Here is an 11,153-nt window from a genome sequence, read left to right as displayed (position 1 = left end):
CGCATGCACCGAAATGTAAGCGGATTGCCGCTTGTGTGGTTGTGCTGCCGCGCGGCGAAGATGCGTTTGCGACACCGCTTTTCCTTGCCGCGCCTCATGTGTGCATCCTCCTTTACGATTTCATTCACATAAATTGTCTTTATTTATTTTCACTTTTATTATATTTTTCAACTATATTATTAATTAAAAATAACAACAACTTGAAATATAATTTATATAACGTCTAAACAAAATTAAATATTAAAAAAATTTATCATTTTACTATATCGATTATACATTGATTTTAGATTTGAAATTTATAATAAAAAATAATAATGGATACAATTAAATTAACATGTAATTTACCTTCATGCATTATATCTTTATTTGGTTAATGTTACCTTAGGTAGCCAAGATGGCGGCTCATCTCTAATTCCAGCAAGGAAACAGTGGGATGCACGTTCTAACCTAACCTAACCTATTCTAATAATTTGGTTGCTAATAATTATGGTAATTTATTAGAATAGGTTAGGTTAGGTTAGAACGTGCATCCCACTGTTTCCTTGCTGGAATTAGAGACGAGCCGCCATTTTGGCCACCTAGGGTAACATTAACACTTTATTTTAAAATAAACTTTTAGTGATGTACTTTTAAGGTGTTCAGAGTTATGTATATTTTAAATTGTAAATATGTTATGAATATTCTATTGTTTTACATCTACTTTGTTCTTTTTTCAATTAGCATTATATTATTAACAATATAGTTATGGACAACAGAGTAAATGTAGCGAAGACGAGAGACAATAACGAGGTAATATAAGTAAAATGGTCAGTGTGTTTACAAAGTTTATTGTGTATTAAGAATAAAATTTTAAAAAATGAATTAAAATATATTAGAATTTTAACTCAGTTTTATTTTGCCATTTCAATTTTATAAAATAAATTTGCATAAAATTAATGATATTGAAGGAATCATTTTAAAAGTATTTATTTTAGTTAAATAATTTTTCATTTTTATTATTTTACATAAAAGTTATTCATCTTCATTTAAAAATTGCATTTATGTAAATAATTTGTTTTTATATGTTTTAATTTACATTTTTATATTATAGTAAATTAAATAATTATATTTCATTAATAAACAAAACTGAAATGGGTCGTGTTTTCGTATTCTATCAATTTGGAAAGGACTTTCACCCTATTCGTTAGAATTACAATCACGTGGTCCAATTGGGTCACTAATTTGGATTTGAGTTCCCATTGGCTGGTGTCTGTACTTATTTAACTTTTAGAATTACACAGAGTTTACACTTAAGTGTGATTTACTAGTACAGTACATAGAGTTGTTCTCTCTCTTTCTCTAAGTTTGAGTTGTAGCTATACGTTTTCATTTTAGCTAGAAGCCATAAAATTATAAAAAATGAAACCTTTAAAAACGAATTTAGAGAATTCTTTAACATCTATAGACGAAGAAACGAAGAAATCGACATTAGAAATTTCAGAACTTGAAGAAAATTTTACAGAAAACCAACAACCAGATGCCTCAGATCCCTCTGTAAAAAGTAAGTGTAGCCTATAATAAAATTTATTATATGAGTACTTTTAAAATTTGAGGATAAGTGCAAAATAGGTGAATTTTTTAAATTCAGTATTAAGGTGAATATATCATTAATTTTTCTAAGCATTTTTGGATAAGAATAATTTGGAGTATGATCAGAGGTACGATTTTCATATTAAAAAAAAAATTAAGTTTTTTTTCTTTTATAATTTTTGTTCTGAAATAATTAGTAATAATTAGGGAAATTTCTTTACAGATATGATATACATCTGTTAATTTAGCTTAAATTCACTTACGAAAATTCACATAAGGTTTTATATAATGAATGAAATGAAACAACTGCCATCATTGCTTCACTTATTTTTCATTTAACCGCTTAATAAATTATTAGGCAAAATAAATTTAAAAAAAAACCTATAGAGATACAGCCATATGTAAAAATTTTCAATTTAGTTTTTATAAATTAAAAGATTTTATAATTACATTGTGATAATTCATTCGCGTAATTATCATCCATTGTCTCATGACTATAGATGAAACATTTAGTCAAGATCTAACGTTTTTAATCATTCAGTTATTTCATTGTCCATTTTATAATGCAAATAAACTAAGTCTAAATTGTTAAATTGGAAAGTTTTTTTTTTAATTCAAAAATTTATTTTTCTCATAACTATAGACATGTCAATATAGATAGTAAGTGTTGTAGGCCTAATATTAGGAAATTTTAGTTTTATATTATTTCTCTTAGTCTAACTATAGATAATTAAGCATTTTTCGATGTTGAAATATCTATGGTTTCATTAACGATCCTTATTTTTATTTCTATGTTTAAGTAAAATGGAAATTTGAATGCGTTTATCTTGCCCTGTATGTCGCAAATCTCGATTTATTTCAATTAATGGAATGGTTCTTCATCATAGTATATTTATTCGTTGAATTTAAATATTTTTATAATTTATACTGTATATTCAATTCTTAGTGTGAGGATGATGATAAATTTACATTCTAAAAATAAAACTAATAACTCTTAAATTTGTGAATTTACGATTAATAAAAAGTGAAAACAAATTATCCGATGCCTGTGAACGTTCCCTTCCAATATTTCGATTATTCTGATTTATTCGAATAGAATAAATTACTGTCAATAAAAAATTTAATGCTTAATATTTTTTTTGTTACACGAGTAAGCCCCACTTAACAAGTTTTGAGTAACGAATCCTCGATTTAATTTGTACAGTGAAGTTGATGCCAAATGATTAAATTTATTTAGCATTTTTTCCTTTTTATAATTCCCCATTACATTAATATAAAAATATGAATCAGAAATGACCTGTTCTGAATCACTATTCAATGATATTCAACAAAAAATTTCGTAAGATAAGCGTAATTTATAGACCTATTTGCAATCATTATGAATGAAGAGTTCGAATATTTATATATTAACACTGACTCTTAACATTTTAGAAAAGCCAGATAAACGAGTTATTGCATAAAAGCATTAAAACGTGTATTTACAGTACATTTTTATACATTAGGGACTTATTTAAGTACTCAGATAAAAATTACCAAGTCAGCGATTACCGAAACGCTGCGCTACCTAATAGCCGGCTTGCACGTGCTGTTTTGTTTAAGCCACGTGCGCTTTTGTCGCCATTTTCTTTTTACTCCGTAGCTGAACGTAGTATTACAGAAACACAACAGCATCACTTTCTCTCAATTTTTTTTTCTTAAGAAATATATGATAGTCACTTGCAGAACACACAGAATTATTTGGCGCCGACTTATATATATATATAAAAAAAAAAACGCTATAAGCAAAAAACGAAAGGACTACTTCCCGACTCTACACCATTCAGACCACCCTAGCTTAAGCTCTTTTCCGTCGCGGAGTATCATGCTGGATGGCGAACTCTTACAAAATGTATCACTTGACCTTTGACCTTGACAGCTGACTTTAAAACGTTGCATTTACATTTCCGGTAGAAAGTTATGAAATTATTTATATATATAAATTATTAATATATATTTAAATAAATTTATACAAATTTATTTAAATAGAAAATCTGAATTTTAAAGTAATTTGAGAACTTTTTTGCGGAGTTAAATCCCAAAGAAATAGTTCGACTTACATGATACATTAAAAATATCGAATGATTTATGAACGAATTAAATATATAATTTTTAAAACAATTTATTCTAGAAATAATTTTTGAAATTTATACAATAAATTAATATTTATACACTTATTTTTAGGTGCTCCTATTGATACGAGGAGAGAGAGAACCATTTTCACGAACACACAGTTAAGGGCATTAGAAGAAAGATTTATTAGGCATCCTTATATCGATAAACACGAAAGAGCAGAATTGGGGAAACAGATAGGTCTTACTGAAATTAAGATCAAGGTAATTTCATTTTTAGGTCTTCTATAAGAAATAATGTTGTTTACAGTATTTCTGAAGTTATAATGAATTATTATAAATTTATTATTAGTTTAATCTTTCTGAAATAACAGCCAAACAAACAAAACAATTAAGAAATTGATTGTTTACAACTACGACCCGAAACTGACAAATCCTGTTCCCTCGACTGGCGCTGTTCGCCATAGCAGCATAATTTAGAACTAAAATTTACTAGGGCTCTAGATCGGTGGTTCTTAACCTTCTTATACTCGCGGCCCACCAAATATTTCATAATATTTTTGTGATCCCACTTTTTAAATAATAATTTATTTCTTAAATTATCTATAATGAACTGATTTTTTATTATTGCTTTATTTTTTTATATAATAAATGTAAATCATAACTTTATTATTTCATTATCTATTTAAATAACATTCAAACTTCACAATTAAACACGAAAACTCATTAATTTTTAACAAAAAATAAAATAAGAAACACGTCGATAAATCGCTCCAAAGTCTATGCTAAAACTAAAACACCCACAACTTGTAAAGATTTTGCATATCTTTTACAAAAAATATTTAAATTTTTAAAGCCTACTATTTTTAAATTCCTACTATTAGTTCACGCTCTCCCTATATCTTGTTCATTCATTCAAATTTTCAATCGTTAATAAAATACTTTCTATTCATCCACTCAAGTTCAAATACATTTTTTTTAAGCTTTTAGTGGATGACACTTGATGTTAATACAGTTTTTTCAAATATTAAACTGTGACGCCCGTCAGCAATATGCCGATTCGGACCGATAGAGGGAGCGAGGAGAAAAAAGCGAACTTTGAACTACTCGTTCACTTTTCGAACCATCGTCAGGAGACGGACAAACATTTCTCTTATATAAGATATTTATGTATTTACATATTTATATTAATTGTAATTATTTAATAAAAAGTAACTAAAATAAAATTTTTCTTTGACCCTAAGTAGGAATTTACTTTAAAAAATTTCTTTTTTATATTACTTGTTCCTAATTATTTTTAAAATTCCAAGCATTGATAGTTTTTTGGAATTGCTTTGGAATAGAAAGTAAATACAGCGGGGTAAGTAGCGTATTTGCATTTTTCTTCTGTTCTAACAAAGTTGTATGTAGGAAGAAAGATAGTTTTCCTGTTTACTTTTTTTATTTCTTATTTCATTTTTCAATATGATATTCGGTTATACATCAATTTTCTTTTTATTATATTCTGAAGGAAATTTTGCATAATTTGGCGGCCCCGGCCAACTTCTTACTGTCCCCCAGGGGGCCGCGGCCCCCTGTTAAGAATCGCTGCTCTAGACGTTTGTCACGACTCCATTGCACGGAAAAGTATGATGTACTATACAGTACAAGAGCAAGACACTACAGTACTGATTTGAGGTGGAGAGCATATATTACTAATTAAATTAAAAATTATAGCCCGGCATTGTGACGATGACACAATAAATACTCGTTGTTAGTTAATTATTGATTGCTTTGACAAATGTATTTCTCTTAATTACGAAAACGAATATTAGTTTTTCTAACATTTGGAACCTAACCTTATGTTTTGTATTCGTCTTTTGTTTCGTATAACTCAGATTCGCGTGACACTGTACTTCTTCGGAAACTAACTACAGTATTAAACGGAGAATAACTATAGTTGGTTGGTGGGTAATGATCCGGTCAGGCTTGAGCTACTAGGCTATGCAGCCCCGGTATGAGTATCTTGTTCTTGTCGCTGGACTTAAGTTACACAGACTTGCGCCCCGTAGTGGGCGGCATAAGTAATGGTTGGATAGTTGCAGGCGCCCTCCAGTAGCAGTAGTACTTAGTATATTCACGTTAGTAATCTACAGTATATATACAACCCATTGAACGCGTGTCCGTCCATCCGTGTAACGTTATGCCAAAAACGGGCACTAGAGGCGCCCCTATCGTGTCATATTTCAAACATTTAAATTAACAATATAACTTATATTGTTATTGGCCAAATGAATAATAAATAATTCAGTATATTTGTAATAGGAATTGATTATTGTCACGGAATGCCTGTAACGTGCACTAGGGGACGAATTACGAAAAAACGGTTAGTTTTGAAATAGTTTTGAAAATTATATAGTGGACTACCGGAAGGTAATATTTTAATAATAGAAATTCTCGGAAGATATTTTTAATAATATTACCTTCCGAGAATTTTTGAATTTTTATCAGTTTCTCAAGATATTTCCCCACCATGCAAGCAGCATGTTTTTTTTTCTGTTAGAAAAAAATTTAAACTTGTGTAAAAACGACTGAAAATACTTTCCATAATTTAAAATCTAAAATTCTTATTAATTACTAACAAAGTGGTCGTTATGAACTAATTTCTATTAGTAATTTCAAAATCAATTATAATTTCAATTGTATAATACTGCATGAACAACGGAACTGCAGAACTGTATCTTAATGGCGGTGCGACGGTGGCGCTACAGTATGGGAAAATACATGAACCTTTTCTGGAAACTTTCCAGAAAAATTATTAGTTTCTATCCACAATGTGAATAGAAACTAAGAATTTTTCATGGTGGATTTTTCTGATTTGACTTTAGTTATAATTTTCATAAATACTTTTTCTTGAATACATGTGTATATATATTCAAATTTATTATATATACAGTATTTATATTTTTTTTAAACTTAAAACGTATTCAGAAGAATACTGGTAATTCTAGGTTTTTTTTTTCTTTTCGCAATCACTCAAAGAGTGTTTTGTAGGTGACGAACAGGTAAGCAATCTAATGACAGAATCAGTTTCATTTGAAACTGTTTCAAACACTGTTGTAAGGTTCCTTGCTTAGCTATTTGTCATCTAGAAACAACCAAACTGAGTTCTTTTCTTTCGATGATATGGGTGTCCACCAGAGTGAATAAAACTACTATGTAGTCTGATGGGTCCTCACCTGTCCGCATAGTATTCTGGGCGGTGTTCATTCAGTAACTCAGAACACTTGTCAGAATTCTGAGCGGCTTAGTGAGTGGAGCTAAGAATACATCTCGAAGTGTCAGATTTAATGATTTTGCTTCTTGTTAGCAGCTACAATTTTTTTATAAAGCTCATTTCTGTCCTAAAAACTAAGCTTTTTGTCATTTTGTAAGAACTATATAATTTTGAAAATATATAATAGCGCCACACGCAATTTTAATGTTGCCGGAAAAGTTATGCAATTCTGTTGGACTTTTTTTCTCATTTAAATTCTTTTAGCGATTTATTCGGTTTTATTGCGATCGCTATAGAAAAATTATCTGAAAGTTTTTAAATATGCTATTGTTTCTTTAACTTAATGGAGAAACTGATATATACTATTGAATTTTATATTTGACTTTATGTACAAACGATAATATAAATTATAATAATAAATGTTTGTTTTATTATCTTAATAATGTTTAATGTACATTTTAATTAACTTAATTTTATTTATTACAAAATTATGAAGTAAAATTAATATTAAATATATAAATTTTTCAGATTTGGTTTCAAAATCGTCGAATGAAAGTAAAGAAACTAAAGTTAACTCAGAAATATTTGAATCATTGTCAATTTTTATATGGTTTGAGAAATTGTGCTGTAATTCCTCCTCCTTCATTTATTAATTCAGCTTCGTCATATATGTATTTTCCTGGGAATATACCTAAATATTCAAATGAACATATGAATCATCTAAGTAATTATGTAACTTATCCACAACAATCAGTTCCACCTTTTCTTTCCACAGAAAATTTAGTTCCGATTCAAGCTTTAACTAGGATGCAGGTATCTGGTACTGGACATCCAACTGCAATGCAGTCACAATCTACTGGACATCCAACTGCAATGCAGTCACAATCTACTGGAGATCCAACTTGTATGCAATCAACTTCTAATCCAGACCTTAATCGTGCACCTTCTCACAATTTATTTAGACCATATTCAAAATAAAGTATGATTTAAATAAATATAATTGAAGTATTTTTATATACAAAGTTAGGTTTTTAATGTAATTTAATAGGTAATGACAGTTCGTAGAGTTCAAAAATTGCCTAATTTTGAATTCTAATCAATCATCTACACGACTTAAATGTGATCAATCTGTCTAATCTTAAAAATTCTATTAAATATATTTAGTCTTATAGTTTAGTCTTAATATATTATATACGAATTTAACTTTAGATACTGTATATTAAATATGATTCGAATTTTATGTAAATTTTGTGATAAAAGTAAATTATAATGATGATATTTATTAATATTGATGTAATTTTTAGATAGAAAATTTGTAGTAAATGTTGTTCTGACTGAAAAGTAAAACTTTAATGGATAACAGGTTGAAGTAGCTCTTGTTGATTTATGATATATTAGCAGACATTGGATTGGTACCTCAATTTTTAAAAATGTGTAAATAAAATTTTGTAAATTCAGCTACGTTTTTAAAAATGCAACAAAAATTTTGAAATATTTCCCTACATACTGAAGTATTTTATAACAGTATTATACTATACATTAAATTTAAAATGTTTTTTTTACTTTTTACTAACACACATTTGGAATATTATAAACGTCTCAAAACCCGATATTTTATAACGATTTTCCGGACCTCCCGTCTGAGCTCCCGTCTCTGGCTTCCCGACATTCTTAATTTAGATATAACCATCGTCAGTATTTATTAATAGTAGCAGCAAAGTAGCCTGTTTTTAAATCCCGCGATCGTTTTGTTCCACATGTATTAGTATTGACAATGAACAAATTCATTGTTCATTACTATTATTCTGCACTTGAAGTATATTATAGAAATTCTGATATTAAAGCAGAGAACATTTTTTTATTAGTAGCAGAATATGAAGATAGTGAAGAAAAACCCGAACTTAAAGCAGTCATTAGAATAAAGATGGTTTAAAAGTCCAGTGTTTTGAAGTGCAGAACCAAGGACAAATCAACGATCCCATAGCAACAAGAAGCTACAATATGATTCCAAAAGTAGAGACGTTTTATCTAGTCAACAAGCATTGAAACAAATTTATGTAGCATTATATTTATATTTTATTTGTACACCGACTGTTTATTCTGTGCGTTCAAATTGCTATATAACTTAGTAAACGCTGTTCTGCTATTTTATGTTAGAATAATTAAAAATAGGTTAGTTTCGAAATATTTTAGTTGTTCGAAACATTTTCGAATTATTTATTGTAGTAATAATTGTTGTTCATCTATTTTTAGTACTATATTTTTACTTGAATTATGAGTGTATTAGAATTGAGTGTACATTTTGATATTGTTATTAAAAAACGAACAATTATTCGATGTTTCCAGTTTGATATTTATATTTTATTGTTCTTACAAATTTTTTTTAGTATCCATAAACAGAGGAATTAGTTCTTTTGTTGAACTTTAATCATTTACTTATTTTCTTACACTTTTTACTAAAATGATAAGTAAAAGCTCAAATTAACTCTGGAATTTTAATTAAATTTGTTTAGTCGCTGTATATATGTTTAATAGGTGGTTGTCTCTTTAATCCGAAAACATTCGGTAGACTAACTTACAGCTGTACAGGCTTAAAACTTTTTTATTGGTTCTTCATCAAATGCATTTCGGACCAGTTTTATGAGTCCTGGTCCCTCATCAGTGCTACAGGAAAACAAAGGTTTTTATTAACATGGGTGACGCGAGTACGTACATAATAAGATTTACAAAAATTCTTTAAAAAACATTTTAACTAAATACATTTTTTTATATACCTTTTTCGTATACTCTTTATTAACAATACATTGCTTACTGGTTTGGAGTAATTGTTAATGTATTGTTAATAAAGAGTATACGAAAAAGGTATATAAAAAATGTATTTAGTTAAAATGTTTTTTAAAGAATTTTTGTAAATCTTATTATGTACGTACTCGCGTCACCCATGTTAATAAAAAACCTTTGTTTTCCTGTAGCACTGATGAGGGACCAGGACTCATAAAACTGGTCCGAAATGCATTTGATGAAGAACCAATAAAAGTTTTAAGCCTGTACAGCTGTAAGTTAGTCTACCGAATGTTTTCGGATTAAAGAGACAACCACCTATTAAACTATTAACTCTGGAATGTACTGAATTGAACATTACAAATAAATTTAAAACTTTGGAAGAAAGAAATTGACAATTTAGGCCTACTATTACTAGTGACAAAATAGGAAGAAAACTTGTCATGGCTCTTCCTAGAAAGAAAATTCCAGAAATACGAGACAAAGTTAAGATTTAAGTGACTTACGATGTTCAGTCCACCTACAATACAAAGTGATCAATTAAAGGAAATTGGTTAGTTGAAGGCGTAGAAATCTCCAGGAGGGACGAAGACCACCTACATTGTGTTGTTCTCTTATTTAACTAGTCACTTTACTTAGCTTTACATCGAATAATTTTATTAACAGAAATTTTGATTTCATAAAAAATATTTGTTTACAACTTAATATTAAAGTAATATCTGAATTATTAATTTTTCTACATTAATTAGTTGCCATAATTTATATTCTTTATACATTAATATTTTTAATCATTACATTTTCATTTTTAAAAACAAGTTGATGTTTTAAGCGATTAAATGGACTATAATTTAGATTTTAACTAAAATTTATATAGAAATATTAAACTTCTTTAACTAGACTTACTTCCGATGAACCACAGATATTCAAAACTAAATCTTTATTATAAATGTCTAAATATATTATGTAAATATAATGATTTAAAGCTAATATCACAAGTGAATAACTAAAATTTTTTAAATTAAAGGAAGCTTAATAAATTTAAGAGCTATATAATTTAGGACTTTTGTCTATTATTGTGTAGTAAACCTTTTGTTCTATTGTTTACTATACAGGGTTTATTTTCCACATTTTAACCAATTTAAGAGCTAGGTAATTTATGCCATTGAACTTCACTTTTCAATGCCTCAATGAAACTTTAAGGCCTCGGGGAGCTGTTACAGAAATACAGTAAAACATTTACTTAAAGACCAACTGCAGTTTTAGGACTTTTATGACTTCATTCTCTTTAGAAGATTAATAAATTTCCTCATTTAAATAATACGATAAGCTTGTTTTTAATGCTATACTTAGACAGAATTTATTTCTACTAAGAGTATGTGTTTAATGAGAGAGATTGATTTGAACATGTCAAGAAACTGTTGGATAAATTAAAATCTATA

General features: G+C 28.3%; 1 protein-coding gene across 1 annotated transcript; it reads left to right on the top strand.

The window, feature by feature from the left end:
- Positions 1 to 1,356: 1,356 nt before the first annotated feature.
- Positions 1,357 to 7,911, top strand: LOC136985757 (homeobox protein Dlx3b-like). The gene is made up of 3 exons (XM_067283105.1): positions 1,357 to 1,540; positions 3,790 to 3,941; positions 7,462 to 7,911. Exons 1-3 carry the CDS (start codon positions 1,399 to 1,401, stop codon positions 7,909 to 7,911), a joined length of 744 nt encoding a protein of 247 aa, XP_067139206.1. The 5' UTR covers positions 1,357 to 1,398.
- Positions 7,912 to 11,153: the final 3,242 nt, after the last annotated feature.

The sequence above is a fragment of the Centruroides vittatus genome, unplaced genomic scaffold (assembly GCF_030686945.1).
Source record: "Centruroides vittatus isolate TY-2023 unplaced genomic scaffold, ASM3068694v2 contig_976, whole genome shotgun sequence".
In the NCBI taxonomy this organism is placed as follows: domain Eukaryota; kingdom Metazoa; phylum Arthropoda; class Arachnida; order Scorpiones; family Buthidae; genus Centruroides; species Centruroides vittatus.
Note: the sequence above shows the minus strand (reverse complement) of the source record. Positions and strands in the feature narration are given on the sequence as shown.

Coding starts and splice junctions, on each gene's coding strand:
- LOC136985757 (XM_067283105.1), top strand. CDS start 1,399: ATGAAACCTTTAAAAACGAATTTAGAGAATTCTTTAACATCTATAGAC. Junction 1,541..3,789: donor CTCAGATCCCTCTGTAAAAA/GTAAGTGTAGCC, acceptor ACTTATTTTTAG/GTGCTCCTATTGATACGAGG. Junction 3,942..7,461: donor TTACTGAAATTAAGATCAAG/GTAATTTCATTT, acceptor TAAATTTTTCAG/ATTTGGTTTCAAAATCGTCG.